Genomic DNA, 21,704 nt, shown 5'->3' on the forward strand with positions numbered 1-21,704 from the left:
CTAATGTTCTCCCATTCTCTTCTAAAGGAGGATAAGGCTTCAAAAACATTGGCCAACCTCCAGTAACTTGTCCAAGTTTACGAATAATAAGCATGGTCAGATCAGTCAACCAAGGGGGAAAGGCGACTTCCATTTTGATTGATGGGGCATTGGCATCTGTACTAAGGAAAGTGGAAGCTGTAACATTGGCATGGCTGCGACTAAATCATGCTGTGACCAATGCTCTGGCAAGTCTAACTACATAAACTGGTATAGCTAAGGCAATAGAAAGGGCTTCAAGTTAATAGTGGAAGCAGGAGATCAGATGGGGAAAAGATGTGATAAATTAGAGCAGACAAGTCCAGAGAGCAAGGAGGAAATTACTAGTCTGAGCACGGCAGGAAGAGGCAGAGAAACGTAGACAGCACCAGCGTACAAGGCTAGAAGATGTGAAAATAATAAAAAGACGGCTAGCTATCTGAATGTACTCAACATTCACAACAAGGTAGATGAATTGACTGGACAAATGGAAGTAAACAGGTACAATCTAATTGCCACTACGGTGACATGGCTGCAACGTTCCATTTCATAAAATCCTGACAGTGCAGAAGGAGGCCATTCAGCCCATCAAGTCTGCACTAACCACAATCCCACCCAAGCCCTACCCCCGTAATATTTTTACCCTGCTTATCTCCTGACATTAGGGTCAATTTAGCATGGCCAATCCACCTAACCCGCACATCTTCTGACTGCGGGAGGAAACTCATACAGATACGGGGAGAACGTGCAAACTCCGCACAGACAGTGACCCAAGCCAGGAACCGAATCCGGGTCCCTGGCACTGTGAAGCAGCAGTGCTAATCACTGGATACACAAAGGAAAAGGGGTTGGATAGTGCTGATAATAAGGGACAAAACCAGTAGATTCAAAAAAAAAATAGGATCTTAGCTCTCCCCCAACAGATGCTACATTTTGATCACTTGATCCAAAACAGCAAAGGGGGGCAAACATTGTTTAGAGTTGCTTATAGGCCACGAACAGTGTTGGTAACGTAGGGCACTGCAAAAATCAGAAAATTAAATGGGCGTGTGACAAGCGTGCTTTGGTAATCATGGGTATTTCAAACTGCATATAGACCGGCTAAACCTAATTAGCACTAACGCTATGGTGGACGAATTCCAAAAATGTAGACAGGATGGTTTTCCAGAACAGTATGCAAAAGAACCAACTAGAGAAAGGGCTATCTTAAGATATAGTATTGTATAATGAGAAAGGGCCAAATAATAATTTATTTGTAAAGATTGTAATCTAGGGAAGCGTGATCCTGATATGACGGAAATTTACATTAAGATTAAGAGAGATACAATTCAAAAACTGGTCTTAAACTCAAACAAAGGAAACTACAAAGCTATGAAGGGTAAATTGGCCATGGTAGGCTGGGAACCTACTTTAAAAAGTATTACAGTACACAGATGATGGTTAGTATTTAAAGAATACGTGGTTGACAAAATAAACACATCCCTCGAGGTAGAAAAATGCAGCAAGAAAGGTGATCATATCATGGCTAACAAGTGAAGTTAAAGATTGCATTAGATTAACATGCCAAAAAAAAATCACATGCCTGAAAATTAGAAGCATTTTAGAATTCAGCAAAGGAGGACCAAGAAAGAATATGAAAGTAAACTGGCAAGAAACATAAAACTGACTGCAAAAACTTCTGTAGATACGTAAAAGGGAAAAGATTAGCAAGACAAATGTGGGCCCGCTACAGGAGAATTTATAATGGGAATAGAAAATATCAAACCAGACAAATAATATAGATTGTAGAATCCTTATGGTGCGGAAGAGGCCGTTTGGCCCATCGAGTCTGCACCAACCAAAATCCCACCCAGGCCCAATTCCTGTAACCCCACATATTTACCCTGCTAATCTCCTAACACTAGGATCAATTTCGCATGACCAATAAACCTAACCTGCACATCTTTGGAGTGTGAGAGGAAAGCCATGCAGACATGGGGAGAATGTGCAAACTCCACAAAGAGAGTGACCCAAGGCCGGAATTGAACCCAGGTCCCTGGTGCTGTGAGGCAGCAGTGCAAACCACTGTGCCACCGTGCCCCCCAACATGTATCTGCCTTCACAGAGCAAGATGCAAAAAAAAAACTCTTTGGAATACTAGGGAGCATGGTGGACGAAAAGAAATTAGTATCAGTTAAAAAAAAAAGGACTGGAGAAATTAATGGACTGTAGATTAATAAATCGCCTGAAGCTGATGATCTACATCTTAAGAGTGTTGAAAGATGTGGTTGTAGAGATAATGGTGGTCATCTTACAAAATTCTATAGATTCAGAAATGATTCCAGCAGATTGGAAAGTTGGAAATGTAACACCACTATTTAAAAAAAGAGGGAGAAAGAAAATGGACAATTATAGAGCTATAAACTTGACATCAGTAGTAGAGAAAATGCTGGAATCTATTAAAAAGGATCTGATAACTAGACACTTGAGAAAATAATGCAAGGATTGGGTGGAGACATGTAATAATGAAATCATGTTTGACAGACCTGTAGGGAGTTTATTCAGCATGTAACCAATAGAATAGATAAGGGAAAGGTATGTGGATTTTCAGAAGGCTTTCAATAAGGTCCCCACACAGGAGGTTAGTAAGGAAAATGAGTCTGCACGGGATTGATTGGGGACAGTGTGCAAGCATGGTGTTTAGGTTGGCTGTAAATAGTGGGGTACTGCAAGATTCAGTGCTTGCACCCCAGCTATTTACAATCTACATCAATAATTTGATGTAGGGACCAAGTGTAATATTTTTAAGTTTGCTGATGGCACAAACAAGGTGGGAATATGAGCCGTGAAGAGGTGCAAAAGGGGCTTCACGGGGATTTGGACAGGCTAAGTGAGTGAGAACATGGCAGATGGAATATAATCTGGAAAGATGTGAAGTTGGTAAGAAAAGAAGAAATGCAGAGTAGTTCTTAAATGCTCGGGGGTTGCAGAATGTTGACATCCAAAGGGATCTGGATGTTCTTGCCCATAAGTCACTGAAAGCCAAATGCAAGTGCAGCAAGCAATTAGGAAGGCAAATGGTATGTTGAGCTTTACTGCAAGGGGGACTTGAGCACAGGATTCTTGCTGAAAATTCATGGTGAAACCACACCTGGAGTACAGTGCACAGTTTAGTCTCCTTATCAAAAGGAGGACATACTTGCCATGGAGAGTGCGCGATGAAAGTTCACTCTGATCCCTGGGAAGGCAGATTGCCCTATGAGGAAAGATTGAGGAGACTGGGTCTGTATTCTCCAGTTTAGAAGAATGAAGTCTCAGTGAAGCATAAATAATTTGTAAAGGGCTAGACGGAATAGATGTAGGAAGGATGTTTCCTGGTTGGTGAGGATATAATTAGGAGGACAGTCTCAGAATAAGGAGGCCATTTAGTATTGAGATGAAGAAGAATTTCTTCATTCAGAGTGGTGAATCTTTGGAATTCTCCATCACAGATGGCTGTGCAGGCTGTCGGTCATTGAGATTTCTCAAGACACAGATCGATAGATTTCTAGATAAGATCTCAATGGATACTGGAATAGTGCAAAAAAAATGGCCAAGTAGGCTTAAGGGGCAGAGTGGCCTCCTCAAGTCATTTCCGCTACAGCACCTCTTACGCAGTAAAATGCCCCATGACATTTCACAGAACACTAATCAGGCAAAAGTTGATACCAAACCCAAGAAGGAGTTGCTAAGCTCGAGGAGAAGCTTGGTCAGAAGATATTTTAAAAAAGTATTAAAGACAAAGAATGAAACGTACAGCTGCACAGTTAAGGGAGGGGATTCCAGAACTTGGAGCCAAGTTGTCTGACAACACTTCCTCCAATGGTGAGAAAGGAGAGAGTGGAAAGCATAAAGAGTTAGAAGAACACAAAGTTCTCGAAGGATTTTAGGGTTGGACCAGGTTTCAGGGATAGGAAGAGGTCAAAGCCATAATGACATTTAAAAAAAAACTAGGATAAGAATCCTGAAGTTGACATATTTTGGGACCAGGATAGGATAGGGAAAATTACATCCTTATGGGTTGGAGCCTGGTCAGGTGAGCATCAGAATATTCAAGTATGAAGGTGAACAAAGGAATACATCAGGGTTTCAGCAGCAGCCAGACTTAGGGGAGGTGGAAGTAAGTGGTCTTTATAATGAAGAGGTTTAGCTCCTGATCAGTTTTAAACTAAGACAGTGGATAGAATCGCTGGCAAAGATACAGATGTCGGACGGTGGTGGTGGTGGTGGTGGTGGTGGTGGTGGTGGGGGGTAAAGATTTCCATCTGTCTACCCAATATTTCACCCAAGGTAATACAGCTCCTTCAGGAATCGACATTTGTGAATCCAACAAGCAGTGCCCAATCCTGTCCACAGCATGCATTATTTTCCAGGACTAGTAAGATAGTAAGCTAGTCAGAGACAGCCAACATATATCACCAATACTGATGCCCTCTGAGACCAAGGAAATGGTTCATTTATACCTCAGTTGCAATTCTCAGTATGGATGCATCACTTATACTCCACTTTGTTATCCCTTTCATGAAATCATAGGAGCTGATCTCATTATCAGTACCTTGCCATACTGTGACAATAAAAAAAATCACAGCTTCAGTGTCACAATCCAATTCATTTTGCATTTAGCTTAGCAGTTAACTTAGTCTTAACAACCATCTTTGGGAAGAAGTACAGGCAGTTCAGGTTCGTTAGTAGATTGCTGGCATCAATGTCAACCAGCTATTCTGGATACCAAGACTCTCTACATAAAACAAACAGTCTTTGGCAGATTTCAGTGTATAAGCAAAATCATATTGATCAATGCAGAAAACTTCTTAAAGGCCAGTTAGTGAATTTTGTGGGAATAGAAAATACACATGGTTTAAGCGATCAAAACTAACGTGAATTCAAGTTTCAACACCAGGTATGAGACCACACATACCCCCATCCCCACACTAACTGTTCCACGGCAGATGAAAGCACTTTAATACATTTCATGTTAGTGAAGAATTAAGAGGCCATAATAGCCTGTTCTATACTACCTATTAAAATAGTCCTCCATGAATTGGTTCTCCACATTATTTAAATATACATGCATAATCCTCTGGGTTTCTCTCTCCTTCACCCCCCTCCCCACTTTAAAAGCCAGTATACAGTCAGAATTTAACAAACTCAGCACCTGGTTCCCACAGTTGGTGGGGGCTTACTGGTATAAAAAGTCAGTCTTTCGTGATCATTATTGCTCCATTTGTCCCACCAGCCACTGTGCCAATGAGAACCGGGTTCTCAGAATAGGATCCACAACCTGAAGCTTTTTCAAACCTAACTCGTCATTCGTAAAGCTTTAAGTAAATTGAGGTCAGTGCCAAAAATGGAGCATACGAGATGAGCTATAGAGTATGATGTACCGCTTCCAGCGCATTAGGTTTGTAGCTAAAATTAAAATTACAAATATTAGTTTAAAAAAAATGGAAATAAGATGTCCAAGTGTCACTCCAATATCTCTTTGAACTGTGCAATCATGCCCCAGCTTTGCAGTTGAGATATGCTAAGTATTAAAAACGATAAGTATTAAATGATATTATATAAGTATTAAAAATTCAATTTTACGTATTTATCACGACAGTACCTGCTCACTAACTATGAAATCACCAGTGAGATAATGAAAATCTAGATGATCAAATTTTCAGAAAAATAAATAAGTTGCTCGCAAGTTCCAATATTTTCATTAAGGTATAGAGACATGTGGAAATTTAATTAAGAGCAGGTTTATTATTTTATTAAGAGGCTGCAGCAGGGAAATGTTCCTTTCAGAATTGGTACTTACATATCAAGTCTAATTTAACACAATTACTTTACATCATATGGACATCCTTGCCAAGGATGATATAGCTGACGCAATTCACAAATGTGCAAGCAAAGGTGATAACGAGCGCAGGAAACAAAGACACTCTGTCTAAAAAATCAAAAATCTTTGATTTTTTAAAACATGACTGTCATTAAGAACCATAAAATTACTATTGAATAGACAAGAAGGAGAAAATGCAGAGGAGAAAGGCTGTTCCAGCTCATTCACCCAAAATAACCTACGATTTCTTAGTTTTTGACCATTCCTTAAGTTATTCCAAGGTTTCTGCCAAAATTGCTCCCCCGTCCCCCATAATTCCATTTCATGTGGATAACAGCATTTAATATATTCCTAGTATTTGTTCGGAATTTGAATTTTGTCTATTGATGCGGTAAAACTTTATTTTATTAGTGTCACAAGTAGGCTTACATTAACGCTGCAATGAAGTTACTGTGAAAAACCTCCAAGTTGCCGCATTCCGGCGCTTGTTTGGGTACAACGAAGGAGAATTTGGCATGGCCAATGCACCTAACCAGCATGTCTTTCAGGCTGTGGGAGGAAACTGGAGCACCCAGAGGAAACCCACGCAGGCGTGGGGGGAATGTTCAAACTCCACAGAGACAGTCAGCCAAGCTGGGAATCGAACCTGGGTCTCTGGCATTGTGAGGTAGATCACTGTCTGTATGCAGTCTGCCTGTTCTCTGCATCTGCACGAGTTTCCTCCGGATGCTCCAGATTCCTTCCACAATCCGAAAGATGTGTTGGTTAGGTGCACTAACCATGCCAAATCTCTCAGGTGTACCCAAACAGGCACCAGAGTGTGGCGACTAGGGGACTTTCACAATAAAGATTGCTGGCATAGTGGAAAGTGAAGAAAGTTATCTCCAATTGCAATGGGATCTTTTGGGCCAGTGGGCTGACAAATGGCAGATGGAGTTTAATTTAGACAAATGCGAGGTGATGGATTTTGGTAGATTGAACCAGGACAGGACTTCCTCAGTTAATAGTAGGGCACTGGGGAGAGTTACAGAACAAAGATCTAGGGCTACATGTTTATATCTCCATGAAAGTGGAGTCACAGATGGACAGAGTGGTGAAAGTGGCATTCGTCATGCTTGGTTTCATTGGTCAGAACATTAAATACAGGAGTTGGAACGTCTTGTTGAACTTGTACAAGACATTGGTAAGGCCACACTTGGAATACTGTGTGCAGTTTTGGTCACCCTATTATAGAAAGGATATTATTAAACTAGAAAGAGTGCAGAAAAGATTTAGTAGGATACTACCGGAACTTAATGGTTTGAGTTATAGGGAGGGACTGGATAGACTGGGACTTATTTCTCTGGAGCATAAGAGGCTGAGGGGTGACCTTATAGAGGTCTACAGTATAACGAGGGGCACAGACAAGGTGGATAGTCAATATCTTTTTCCAAAGGTAGGGGAATCTGAAACTAGAGGACCTAGGTTTAAGGTGAGAGGGGAGAGATACAAAAATGTCCAGAAGGGCCAATTTTTTCTCACAGAGGGTGCCGAGTGTCTGGAACAAGCTATCGGAGGCAATAGTAGAGACAGGTAGAATTTTGTCTTTTAAAAGCATTTAGACAGTTACATGGGTACGATGGGTATAGAGGGATATTGGTCAAATGCAGGCAATTGGGATTAGCTTAGGGGTTTTAAAAAAAAGGGCAGCATGGACAAGTTTAGGCTGACAGGCTGTTTCCATGCTATAAACCTCTATAACAGTAACTTTGTTGCAGTGTTAATGTAAGTCTGTGACACTAACAAAATAAAGCAAACTTTATAAGCTGTAGTTTTGCAATTAAATCAGGTAAAAATATAAATCTAAAACATAAGAACATAAGAAATAGGAGCAGGAGTAGGCCATCTAGCCCTTTGAGCCTGCCCCACCATTCAATAAGATCATGGCTAATCTGAAGTGGATCAGTTCCACTTTCCTGCTCTCTCCCCATAACCCTTAATTCCCTTGTCTATCAGAAATCTATCTACCCGTGACTTAAATATATTCAGCGAGGTAGCCTCCACCACTTCAACGGGCAGAGAGTTCCAGAGATTCACCACCCTCAGAGTTGTTCCTCCTCAGCTCCGTTCTAAAGTGCCCCCCCTCCTTATTTTGAGACTGTGCCCTCTAGTTCTGTTTTCCTTTCTAAGCAGGAAGGCTCTCTCTACCTCTACCGTATCTAGCCCCTTCATTATCTTATACGTCTCTATAAGATCCCCCCTCAGCCTTCTAAACTCTAACGAGTACAGGCCCAGTCTATTCAATCTCTCCTCATAAGCTAACCCCCTCATCTCCGGAATCAGCCTGCGAACCTTCTCTGTACTCCCTCCAAGGCCAATATATCCTTTCACAAATAAAGGGACCAAAACTGCACACAGTACTCCAGTTGTGGCCTCACTGGCACCCTGTACAGTTGCAGCAAGACCTCCCTGCTTTTATATTCTATCCCCCTCGCTATAAAGGCCAACATTCCATTCGCCTTCTTGATCACCTACTGCACCTGCAGACCGTGTTTTTGTGATTTGTGCACAAGGACCCCCAGGTCCCTCTGCACTGTAGCATGCTGCAGCTTTTCACCCTTTAAATAATAATCCCTCCTACTATTATTTCTACCACAGTGAATAACCTCACATTCGCTAACGTTATACTCCATCTGCCAGGTCCTCGCCCACTCACTCAGCCACATCCACCCTGATGAAAAGCAAGTTCCAAATGGCTGTTGGGCTAACCATCATTTTGAATTAAATTAGTACACAACGGAGCTAAACCTCCTCTTTAAAATCTTCCTAATTTGGTTATTAACAAATTTGTAATATAAAGCTAATTTCAGGACATGATACCACCATCGATTGCTGTAAAAATACATCTGGTTCATCAAAGCCCTTTAGGAAAGAAAACCTATCTAGCCTGGTGCATGTGCAACTCCAGTTTCAGAGCACATTACTGTTTTGTAAAAATGGCCCAGCAAGCCACTCAGCTCAAGGGCAATTAGGATAGACAATTAATGCTGGCCTTGCCAGTATTAAAAAGTTAGGTTCCACATACGGAAGGTGAACAAACATACAAATGACTTGCTTTTGGTATCGTTGGCTTAAGGAGCAATATTGGTAGTAACGCATTCTCCATGCCTTGGGACCCCCCCGATCATAGACTGGCTTAACATTCCCTTCAAAAGACAGCACCTCCAATCATGGAGGATTCCTTCAGTGTAACATTCAAGTGTTAGCTCAGATGATACACTCCAAGTGTATGTAGTAAAGCTTGGATCCATAATTTTCTGATTCACAAGAATACTAATAACTGAGCTAAAATGTTATTTAACCAAAGAGACCTGGTGGTTAACGCCAGGAAAATCCATATTAAAAAACTCTGGTTTTCAACTTACAAAAATAATGGATTTGTGGTGTGATCTCCAAACACTAGTAAAAATCCAGACATTTATACATTCACTGCAAGTCACCAGCTAATATTTTTACAAATTCTGCATAGCTAACATCTGTACTACCCATGCCTTTAAACATGTGGCTGTAAAATGCATTATTTGTAAATTATTCCCTCCCCAAAACAGCTAATTTCTAAATCAAACCCGATATCTTTCTCGTGCTTTTGAAGCTAGCAATGAATGACATGTTCATTTCTTTCAGCTAGATTAGTGATTCAATATTCGAAATTGTCACACACATACCATATCTTTCAAGTACACAGTACACACATTCATGTTACCTTATATACATACACGCATGCATACATCTTTAAATAAAACTGGGATGAAAGTCACTAAAATAAAACTTAACAAAATCCTATGATTAGCAAAGTCAGGGAAAGAGTAAGTTTGAACCTGTAGGAAGAGCAGACAATGCCATGAATAAATACATGACTCCAATCTGATTTTTTACAAGTGGATTGAACACAATACCTCTTCATCTCTGTATCAGTCTTTGCAGCAGTCTCTCCAAGCTCGATTCCAGCTTTTGAATTACTTCTGTCTGATCTGAGTCCAAGTCCATCCAGCAGTTGATGTGTCGTCTTCAGATGAGTTTTCAACTCCTCTGCAAAGAGAATGTCACTATAAGTGTCTCAAAAGACAAAACTACTGATAAAGATGTGAGCCTCAGAAGAGGAACCTTTGATTCTTCCTCCTTGTGGGAAAACACCTGGTTACGGAGTGATGTTCCACCCCTCTCCTTGTTCTTGGAAAAATTAAATCTTAAACTGCATTCTTATCATTAAGTCACTTGTCTGAATTTAATTTACATAAACAGCCCAATATTTTCTGTAATTTATCCAGCAAACCAAAATGGTCAATTCACAAACAGCACATGTTAGCATGTCAGATCTACACCCCCATCAAAAAGCTTCAGCGTACCGTGTGGTGCATTAGGTCAACTTCTTTTTCCATTTCTGGTCCACGAGTTAAGATGTGGACGAAAACAAGATAAAAAATGGCCTGTGTGTGAAAAAAACCAATATGAAAGGAGTTTCCAGCTCAAACTGAGAACGGGGCATCAGTACAGGACTGTCCCCGTTGAAGAACTTAATTAGCAATCTTACACAGCAATGTGGGAATTGGTGCATTATTATTTTAGTGCGCAAGAAGTGCTTTACCAAGATTGAGGCAGAGACACATACTGAGGTAACAAGCTGTATTGTGCAATCAAATAGTCTGGTACACCCCAGAACAAGCATGCATCTGAAATGAGAATGGTGACAGATGTAGGCCTCCCACACTACAAGTAATCAACCATTAGCAATTAGTAAGAGAGGAAGCTGTAGAAAGTCAGCTCACACCACCTTTGTGTATGTCCTTGCAGCTCCACTGGCAGGGGCTGATAACTGACCATCTATCTACTGCTTGGCATTGACAAATTGTAAGTACCCCATAAGTTAAAATGTAATAAAACTTCTCATGATGTATTGCCCTCCAACCATGAAAAAAAATAAAATAAATGCACACAGTTTAGAATGGCAGGAAGATCCAGCATTAATACAATGTTGCTTTGCATCAAGGTAAAATTTATGTGATTTTTGACAAGTGTCAAATTAAATCAATGAATGCAAAAAGCTCGAGAGGAAACCAGGCTGCCTGAGCCAAATCCATTCCATGACTCAGCCCACTGGAGGCAAATTTAATGAAAGTCAGCGCAGTTCTCCTCTCCCTCTCCCACTCACCAAATAAAAATAAATTCCTTTCTGCAGCTTATCATCAGCTGAGCATTCTATCTTGCAGTACAGCAGGAAAATAACATTACGGTATCACAAAGACCTCTCTCACTTGCTCAGCTGATCAAACGAAATACCCAGTGTGGGAGTAGACAGGTTTGTCTGCGCTCAATCTTTTGACTGAAACCAAAGCAGATACTTGTCCTGACAGCAAGCCAACCAACCGTACAAGAAAAGTGAACATCACGAGATTCAGAGAGAAAGCCAATGTACTGAATTACAGGAGGTTTGCCCATAACAGTTCTCAACATTCACTAACAAACATCAGAAGTGAAGAGGATGACATTTATAACTGCACCCCAATGTGAATCAGCACCATCGATACTGAAGGAGAAGGGGGATGCAACAGGACAGAGGTGAATGCAATAAAGTTTATTTGTCACAAATAAGGCTTATATTAACACTGCAATAAGTTACTGTGAAAATCCCCTAGTCACCGCACTCTGGGACTGCATGGTTACACAGAGCATGGCCAATGCACCTAAGGAAACACATGCAGACACGGGGAGAATGTGCAAACTCCACACAAGCAATCACCCAAGGCCAGAATTGAACACGGGTCCCAGGAGCTGAGGCAGCAGTGCTAACTGCTGTGCCACCACATGGTGCAGTGATCCAGAGATACTGGGGAGCTGGGCCTGAATCCCACCACAGCAGATGGTGCAATGTTGACTATAAAACCCTTATTGATTGTCACAAAAATCTATCCATTACTAATGTCTTTTAGAGAAGGAAATCTGCTATTACCCAGTCTGGCCTACACGGGACTCCAGACTCATAGCAATGTGGTTGACTTTGACCTAATGGCCTATGAAACCAGTCGGTTCAAAGGCAATTAGGGATGGGCATTAAATGCTGGCCTAGCCAGTGTCACAACAACATGAGTTTATTATTAATACAAGTGTAAAATACCTAATCGCAGCATTTAACATGAAGGTCCTGTAGCTGATTTGAATTCAGCTTGTGTCTTGGAAGTCTCACTATATGCAGCTGATAGTGGAGTTTATTTTACCTATCCATGAATGAATGAATAGCAAAAAAAAAAGTTGAGGCAACCCCTGTGCAAAATAAATTCTAAGGTTTTAGTTGAGTTTTTTTTGCTCAAAGATGCACAGGTTAGGTGGATTGGCCATGCTAAATTGCCCTTTAGAGTCCCAAGCTGTGTAGATTAAATGGATTAGCCACCGGGATAGGGTGGAGAAAGACGTGGGTAAGATACTCTGTCAGAGAGTCAGTGCAAAAGCAATAGGCCAAATGGTCTCTTCTGCACAGTAGGGATTCTATGATACCTTCATGCACCATAGAATAATTGGCTCCAGACTCCAATTTTGCAGTGGGAATGCTGCTTGCCACAAAATCAATCTTTCCTTCTGAGTATCAAAAATATGATATATACCCCCTTTTGCACCTGGCTTGTTTTCCACTGCCCTCCAAACGTTCTCCAACAGGAACACGTAACTCGGGTAAGTGGATATTAACAAACATCACTTAGCCTTAGTGATTATTTACCAAACTTCGCTGAATTCCGGGGAAGTGCCAGAAGATTGGAAAACGGCTAACGTTACGCCGCTGTTCAAAAAAGGTAGCAGGCAAAAGGCAGGGAATTATAGGCCGGTTAGTTTAACGTCTGTTGTTGGAAAAATGCTGGAATCCGTCATCAAAGAAGAAATAGCGAGGCACCTAGAGAAGAATTGTTTGATAGAGCAGACACAGCACGGATTCATTAAGGGGAAGTCATGTTTGACAAATTTATTGGAATTCTATGAGGATGTGACTAGTGCGGTAGACAGAGGGGAGCTGGTGGATGTGGTGTTTCTCGATTGTCAGAAGGCGTTTGACAAGGTGCCGCACAAAAGGTTGCTTCAGAAGGTTAGGGGTCATGGAGTTGGGGGTAAGGTGTTAGTGTGGATAGAGGATTGGCTGTCTAATAGGACGCAGAGAGTTGGTATCAATGGGTGCTATTCTGATTGGCAGTTGGTGACTAGTGGAGTGCCGCAGGGATCGGTGCTGGGGCCTCACCTATCTACTACTTATGTACATGATCTGGAGGAAGGGGCTGAGTGTAGGGTGTCGAAATTTGCTGATGACACAAAGATGAGTGGAAAAGCAAATTCTGCGGAGGGTGTGGAAACTCTGCAGAGGGATCTAGATAGGCTGAGCGCGTGGGCAAGGACCTGGCAGATGGAGTACAATGTTAGCAAGTGTGAAGTTATCCACTTTGGCAGGAATAATAGTAGGAGGGATTACTATTTAAAAGGGCGAAAAGCTGCAGCATGCTACGGTGCAGAGGGGCGTGGGGGTCCTTGTACATGAGTCGCAAAAACCCAGTCTGCAGGTGCAACTGTACAAAGTAAATCGGAACATTCCAGGTCTGATCCCTGGTTTGTGCTGAGTTAGGTGACTTCAGCTGGAGAGGCATATGGAGGTTCTACAACTGGTTTTGGCAGGCATGCATTTCTCCTACCCCCACCCTGCCAACTCTCTTTCCTGTTTGCTTTCTAGGGATCACTGCTGGAAATCAAGGTGATCAAGAAGGCGAAAGGGATGCTGGCCTTCATAGCGAGGGAGATAGAATACAAAAGCAGGGAGGTCTTGCTGCAACTGTACAGGGCATTGGTGAGGCTGCAGCTGGAGTACTGAGTGCAGTTTTGGTTGCCACACTTGCGCAAGGATATTTTGGCCTTGGAGGGAGTGCACAGGAGGTTCACTAGGCTGATACCGAAGATGAGGGGGTTGGACTACGAAGAGGGACTAAATAGACTGGGTCTGTACTCGTTGGAGTTTAGAAGGATGAGGGGGAATCTTATAGAGACGTATAAGATAATGAAGGGGATGGATAGGGTAGAGGTAGAGAGATTCTTCCTGCTCAGAAAGGACAGCAGGACTAGAGGGCACAGCCTCAAGATAAGGGGGGAGCAGTTTAGAACAGAGTTGAGGAGGAACTTCTTCACTCAAAGGGTGGTGAATCTCTGGAATTCACTGCCCGTTGAAGTGGTGGAGGCTACCTCGCTAAATATATTTAAGTCACAGGTAGATAGGTTTTTGGTAGGCAAGGGAATTAAGGGTTATGGGGAGAAAGTGGGAAAGTGGAAGTCAGCCACTTCAGATCAGCCATGATCTTACTGAATGGCGGGGCAGGCTCGAGGGGCTAGATGGCCTACTCCTGCTCCTACTTCTTATGTTCTTATATGTTGCTATTGGACATACTGACAGTCTTGGTAAACTATCCAACCATAGAATACATCACTGACATTCACATGCATCCATTTTCCAGCAGTGATCCCTAGAAAGCAAACATGAAAGAGAGTTGGCAGAGTGGGGGTAGGAGAAATGCATGCCAGCCAAAACCAGTTGTAGAACCTCCATATGCCTCTCCAGCTGAAGTCACCTAACTCAGCACAAACCAGGGATTAGACCTGGAATGTTCCAATTTACTTTGTACAGTTGCACTTTGCCTTGATAACTTAACCTTCAAAGAAGCCAAAGCCAAAATTATTGCATCCTTTACATGAAAAGGTCAACTGGCCCAAGATCTTAAACCTACCCAAATTCTTCCTCGGGTCTTCTGATCTGTAAATATTCTTTGTTTGAAGGCTGTGCCTCGTCGTATCTAGAGCCTGAGCGAAGGATCTGTACTGAATTTCGAACTGCTGGTTAGACGCCACCACAGGTCTTAAATGTTCCAACTGCAATGAGAACGAATTGAATCCATAATTACAAAGCTAAGTGCAAAAGCTACAATTACATTGCAGCAGAATTTGAGCTCAATACAAGAACTGTGAAACTTATGAATGCATACAGATTGTGCAAGATTAAAAAATTTTAAATCATAAAAAAGAGCAACTGTTTCCACTTTTTACATTCCATTTCCTAAACAAACATTCCCTCCCTATTAATTTTATTACAGGCTTGTCCAATGTACAAGAACAGGAAATGCTGGAAAATTTCAGCAGGTCTGACAGCATCTGTGGAGAGAGAATAGAGCCAACGTTTCAAATCTAGATGACCCTTTATCAGAGCTGAGAGCATCAGTGGAGATTTATACTAACAGGGTTGGGGGGAGGGGGTGGTGTTGGAATGAGACAAAGGGAAGGTGAATGAAGATACAGAAGGCTGAGAAAGTGCTATAAAGTGACCCTCCACAGCCTCCAACTTCAGTCTCCCGACCCCAGAACAGCCCGCTTCTACCTCCTTTCCACAAACAGGACTGCCCCTGTAGGCCCATCGTGTCAGTCTGTTCCTGCCCCACTGAGTTCATTTCCTCCTATCTTGACTCCCACTCTCTCTCCTTTTGTCCAGTCCCTTCCCATCTACATCCACAATTCCTCCAATGCCCTGCGCCATATCAACTTGAGTTCCCTGGTCCAAACCGCCTCTACCTCACTATGGATGTCCAATCCTTTTACACCTCCATTCCCCACCAGAATGGCCTCAAAGTTCTTCGCTTCCACCTCAAACAGAGGTCCGAACAATCCCCATCCACCACCACTTTCTTCCATCTGGTTGAACTGGTTCTCACTCAACAACTTCTCCTTTAACCCGTTTCACTTCTTTCAAATAAGAGGTGTGGCTATGAGCACCCACATGGATCCCAGTTATGCCTGTCTCTTTATGGGTCATGTGAAGCATTCCCTGTTCAGTCCTACTCAGGCCCCCTCCCACAACTCCTTTATCAGAACATTAATGACTATTTCAGTGAGCCTTCATATTTGCGGCTGGACCTGGAAAATTTATCAATTTTGCTTCCACTTTCCACCCTTCTATCACTTTCACATGGTCCACCTCTGACACTTCTCCACATTCAAGGCATCATCCTCTGCCATTTCCACCAACTCCAGCATGATGCCACTACTCAACATGTCTTCCCCTCACCCTGTCAGCATTCGCTGGTACTGTTCTCTTTGGAACACCCTGGTCCACTCCTCCATTATACCATCACCTCACCACCTAACCACGACACCTTCCCATGCAATCGGAGAAGGCGCAACACCTGCCCCTTTACCTCCTCCCTGTTCATCACCCCAGGGCCTAACAACTCCTTTTAGGTGAAGCAATACCTCACATGCACCTCCTTCAAGCTGGTCTATTGCATTCACTGCTCCCAAGGTGGTCTACACTACATCGGAGAGACCAAACTGGGTGATCGCTTTGTTGAACACCTTCTGTCCACCCACAAGCAGTACCCTGACTTTCCTGTTATTTGCCATTACAACACACTGCCCTGCTCTCCTATCCACACGTCCGTCCATGGCCTTTTGCAATCTTCTAGTTAACCCCAGCACAAACTGGAGGAACAGCATCTCACCTTCCAATTGGGCACTTTACAGCCTTCCAGACTGAATATCGAGTTCAACAACTTCAGAGCACAAATTCTCCCCTCCACCTTCACTCCATTTCCATTCACCTGTTCTATGTAATAAAATGTATTGGTCAAGGACAAATTACCTCCTTACTGAGGAACGATTCCACCTATACCCTCCGCTTTTAGTCAAGCTGCAGTGTAGTTCCCTTTTACTTATAATGTAATCATCTCAAAACAAGCCTGATCTTACCCTGAACAGGCACCCATATCTGCATACCACAGGGAATTGTCACTGAGTAAAACAACGCTGAGAAGGATGTCTGTCCAATGACTATTCTTTCCGAACCTCAACAGATATATCACTTCCTAATATCTGTCAATTGGTTTAAACGCTCTCTCCTAAGCTATTTGAATCAAAAGTGCTGCAGAAATATGTCAACTGCATCAGGAGGTTTTGCTGCTGCACCACTTGTAAAGTTTATTTATTAGTCACAAGTAAGGTTTACATTAACACTGCAATGAAATTTCCCTAGTCACCAGTCCAGTGCCTGTTCATGTCAATGCACCTAACCAGCTGCACTTGGAAGGGTGGTGCTAAATCACACACTCCTTGACAGTTCTTAGCACCTTCTCAGCCTTCTATATCCTCATTTACATTCCCTTTTCCCATTCCACACCACCATCCCCACCCCCTCAGAATAAATCTCCACTGATTCTTTACTCTCAGCTCTGACGAAGGGTCACCCAGACTTGAAACGTTGGCTCTTTTCTCTCCCCACAGGTGCTGTCAAACCTGCTGAGATTTTCCAGCATTTTCTGTTTTTGTTTCAGATTCCAGCAGCTGCAGCATTTTGCTTTTTATCTCAATTGTTCAACGTACAGCCTGCTGTCGGGGGCTCAGAGCAATGCTTTATTCCATTATAAGTAGTCTCACAACACCAGGTTAAAGTCCAACAGATTTATTTGGTAACATGAGCTTTCGGAGCGCAGCCCCTTCATCACCTGACTTTAACCTGGTGTCGTGAGACTACTTACTGTGTCTACCCCAGTCCAACGCTGGCAACTCCACATCATTTCATTATGGATGGTATTGCTGAGAGTTACCACCTACCCCGAATCTCAGTCAACACATTTACATAAGGGACAGGATAGGGTTTTCAACTCTCGTAAAACAGACAGGTCTCAAACCAAACTTTGAAAGACTCTCCTACAAGGCAAAAAAAACCGCTCCAACTACATGGAAGCTTGTGCCATAACAAGTTAATTCAAACTTGCATTAACACAAGTATTCAATAAATAGGCAAAACTCTTTTCATTCTTAACTTGCACATCGTGTTTTATGGATTTGCCTGGTCGCAAAGCAATCTGAAGGTTACATTCCAATATCTGCATGAATAAAACAAAACAACTAAATGTCAACTAAAGAAGTATCATAGGAGTAAGCAAATTTACACTTGCAAGTCAGCGATTTACGCTTTATTTTACTGGCCATGGGCATGAATTGAACATATTACTTTATTGGCAGCAAAGAAAATTAAGTTACCAAAAGTCATTTAAATACCTATGGCTGTTTGAAAAATAAAATCTAAAATTTCAGAAGCTATGTCTTGCCCATTTCCATTTTAATAACTTTTACCAAATGCAGCCCATGTCAAGATCCAGGATATCAAATCAGGTTCACGATCAAATGCATATAACACCCTTGTTTTATAATCTTGTTCTCTTCCTTCTCAACTCTGTTCCATTGTTGGTGCTTAAAGCCTGACATACTATTTGCTTTGCTGCCACCTTTATCCCATAAGAAAGGCGCTCATGAAACAGCCTAGGGCTGCTTGCAGCTAATTGCTTTTTCAACATGCTTCCACTTGCACCTTGGATTGTGGTTGCGGTGGTGGTGGTGGCGGTGGCGGTGGGGGGGTTGTACAAGTAAAATTCTTCCTCCCAACATTCCCGCCTCAACTTTACAATGGAATATTAAGACATTAAAGGAAGTATTGAGAACTATTCATTCAATCCTCATTCCCAAACCACGTTCTTCTGGTTTTTAACTCTCATGATCACCCAAACCACTTTCGCTGCTAGTTCATTGAGACACAATGAGCATTAGACAGATTTACAGAATCGAAGTCTTGAAATGCCATTGACTTGCACCTGCCAACAGGACGGCAAGGTAGCACAGTGGTTAGCATTGCTGCTTCTCAGCACCAGGAACTTGGGTTCGATTCCTGACTTCGGTCACTGTGTGGAGTTTGCACGTTCTCCCTGTGTCAGGACAGGGACTCTGGCTCCCCCCCACAGTTCAAAGATGTGCTGGTTAAGTGCATTAGCCATGCTAAATTCTCACTCATGTACCCGAACAGGCACTGGAGTGAGGCAACTAGGGGATTTTCACAGTAACTTCATTGCAGTGTTAATGTAAGCCTTCTCTGTGAATAATAAATAAACTTTTACATTAAAAAGAACACACTCACTCCATACTCCAACAGGACCCAATATTATAGCCGAGGTGGGAACAGATGAGCACTTGTAACATTATCGAACTGCAGAAACATGTCTCCATTATTTCTTGTAATCTTTAGCATAAACACATGCCACTTCAGGTACAAGAGCATCACAGCTTTTACAAATTTGCCATCAGGTAAAGTTTATCCCTTCCTTTCAACATGATCACAGTTAAAGGTTGGCCTGATGTCTCTACTTAGGGGCTATCAGCTGTCCGCTTGAAAGGACAGCCCGCACGACAAACTATTAAGAAGTTTGGGGGATGGTAGGAGAAAAGTGAGGAGGGTTAAAAAAAGCAGAAGTTATTTCGCCTTAGCAGGAAATATTTACAAGTGAATAGGAAAGCAACTCTAAAATATCATTCTCTAACTTGCAGAATGGTGTAGAGCAGATGTGCAAAGGATAGGGTCTTAAACAGCAATGTGGAATGTAATCTTCTCTTCCCCTCGAGGGCCAGTTAATGTTGACTCACCTGCTGCTCTACCATTCCATCCAGTTGCTTGTTCTTCTTCCGCAGAATGAGCTCCTGTTTCTGCTGAAATATTGCTCGCCGCAAGTGCTCGTTTTCCTCTTCAATCAGAAGCAAGCACTCTTCTGCCTTTTCTTGGTATTTTGCCAAATTATTTTCTCTCTACAAATGGAGTTTTAAAAAAAACAATGTGGAACAGGTTCACTGTCTCCAAACCTCAGCCAACACTACTGTAATCTTAAAAATTACTTTGAATTTTAAGGTAACAAAGATTCAAGATGCTAACTCAGAGGGAAAGAATATTTTCTATTTCAGAAACCAAGCCCAGCACAGGGACAGGTACAGTCCTGAAGCTGGAGGTATGGATCGAGTCTATCTGCTCTGGAGTCCAACTGGAACCACATTGACTGACACACCCAACTAGGTTGACTCTAAATAAGGAAGGCACCCAGGACAAAAGACAGAGATGATTGGAGGCAAAACTCAGTTTTCTGATCAAAACACTCTCCCCACATAACTCACCCTGCTAACATCCAGATGAAAGGTACAAAGTCAACTCAAATGAATGCAAGAAAAGGGTGTTAACATGGGTAAACTGAAGAAAGAAAAACCGGAAAACTTTAGAAGCCCTCAACAGGTTTGTCAGCATCTGAGGAAAGTAGAGTTAATATATTTCAGGTCAACTTTATCCCAAACTGCAAGATATGACAGATGAATAGTTCAGAAAGAAATTATGAAAATGGAGGTGGGGTTGGTGGGGGGGGGGGGTGGGAGGGAAAGAGAGCAAGAGCAATAATTATGTGAAAAAAAAGCAAATGATCTGATGCTTGACAACACTTTGATGTCCTCTTCTCAGGGTTTGACCCAAATGCTGAACAGAGGGAGACTGCCTGGCCACACCTGTCATTTGCGATGGGAAGATCAAGAGATGCAAGATGGATGGCACAGTGGTTAGCACTACTGCCTCACAGCACCAGGGACCCAGGTTAGATTCCAGCCTTGGGTGGCTCTCTGTGTGGAGTTTGCACGTTCTCCATGTCTGTGTGGGTTTTCTCCAGGTGCTCCAATTTCCTCCCACAGTCTAAAAATGTTCATGTTAGATGGATTGGCTGTGCTAAATTGCCCCTTAACATGGGGTTATAGGGATAGGGCCTGGGTGGGACGTTCTGTTGGAGAGTCACGGTAGACTTAATGAGCCAAATGGCCTTCTTCTGCACTGGAGGGATTCTGTGAACTCAGAGGAGTCCAAATGAAACAGGAATTCTAAAGAGACAAGAAAGAATCCTCGGTGCAGATGGAAGTATCATGGATTGAAAAAAAAACAGTAGGTGTGAAGGTGACAGAAGAACTTGGCATGGCGTTCAGTTGGGTATTTGAGTTGAGATAGGAATATGTAAGAATGATCAAAGAGTAATTGAAGCTTGCAATCTTTGCCACATGAAAGGAAGAAAAAAGATATTATAAAGACAGATGAGGTAACGGGTGAAATGGAACTCAAAGATCTGGGCAGCTCTAAAATAAGTCAAGTTGAACTGAAAAGGAAAAGATCAAGAGCATGCATGAAAAAGACAAGTTGGCCTTTCAGGTAGGATGCACATTAGAACACACTCTTTCTCAGACCAGCACACTTACACCACTTTGTATTGGAATATAAACGGAAACAAACGTCAGGGCAATCATCTCATCTCACCATTAAAGCCAAGTAGGAGTAGAGCAATGCATCAAAATTATGCACTTCAACTGCATCTTCTTCAGGGAACGTAGGAGACTACATAAAAGAAATGAACTTATTTTAAAAATGTAAATTACATCTGGAGGAGTTAAACCAAAGAAACACCTAGAGTTAAAGCATTAAAGAAATATAACACCATAGGCCGTTCATTCTTTTTAAAACTTCTATAAACATTTGGTGTTATAGACATTTATATAGATAACAATGGTGACCACATCTTCAATTGCCTTAAGTTCTGGAATATCTTCCCTACACCAGTCTCTTTAGCTCACTTTCCTATTTAAAAGACTCTTTAAAAGCTACCTCATCTGAGCGAGTATCTCCTTTTATTACTTGACATCATATTTTGTTTTTCTCATGTTCTGATGAAGAGTCTTGGGATGTTTTATAATTATATAGATGCCAGTGTTGGGCTGGGGTGGGCACAGCAATAAGTCTCACAACACCAGGTTAAAACCCAACAGGTTTATTGAAATCATGACCTTTCGGGAACGCTGCTCCTTCATTCTCTAATAGGCAGAAGGAAACCCTACGTCACTTTCCTAACCACTTAATCCCTTTAATAGGTTGCTGAAGTTAATTGGATTGTACTAAACTTCA

General features: G+C 42.1%; 1 protein-coding gene across 1 annotated transcript in view; it reads right to left on the reverse strand.

The window, feature by feature from the left end:
• Positions 1-21,704, reverse strand: part of haus8 (HAUS augmin like complex subunit 8) — a 50,784-nt gene that overhangs the window by 1,796 nt on the left and 27,284 nt on the right. The window contains exons 11-14 of the mRNA XM_080212776.1: positions 21,063-21,140; positions 19,376-19,534; positions 14,644-14,785; positions 9,796-9,928 (exon numbers count right to left, since the gene is read on the reverse strand). Coding sequence (XP_080068902.1) covers positions 9,796-9,928; positions 14,644-14,785; positions 19,376-19,534; positions 21,063-21,140 — 512 coding nt within the window. The remainder of the gene's footprint in view (positions 1-9,795; positions 9,929-14,643; positions 14,786-19,375; positions 19,535-21,062; positions 21,141-21,704) is intronic.

Source organism: Carcharhinus amblyrhynchos, chromosome 26 (assembly GCF_965287045.1).
Source record: "Carcharhinus amblyrhynchos chromosome 26, sCarAmb.v2.hapA, whole genome shotgun sequence".
Lineage (NCBI taxonomy): Eukaryota > Metazoa > Chordata > Chondrichthyes > Carcharhiniformes > Carcharhinidae > Carcharhinus > Carcharhinus amblyrhynchos.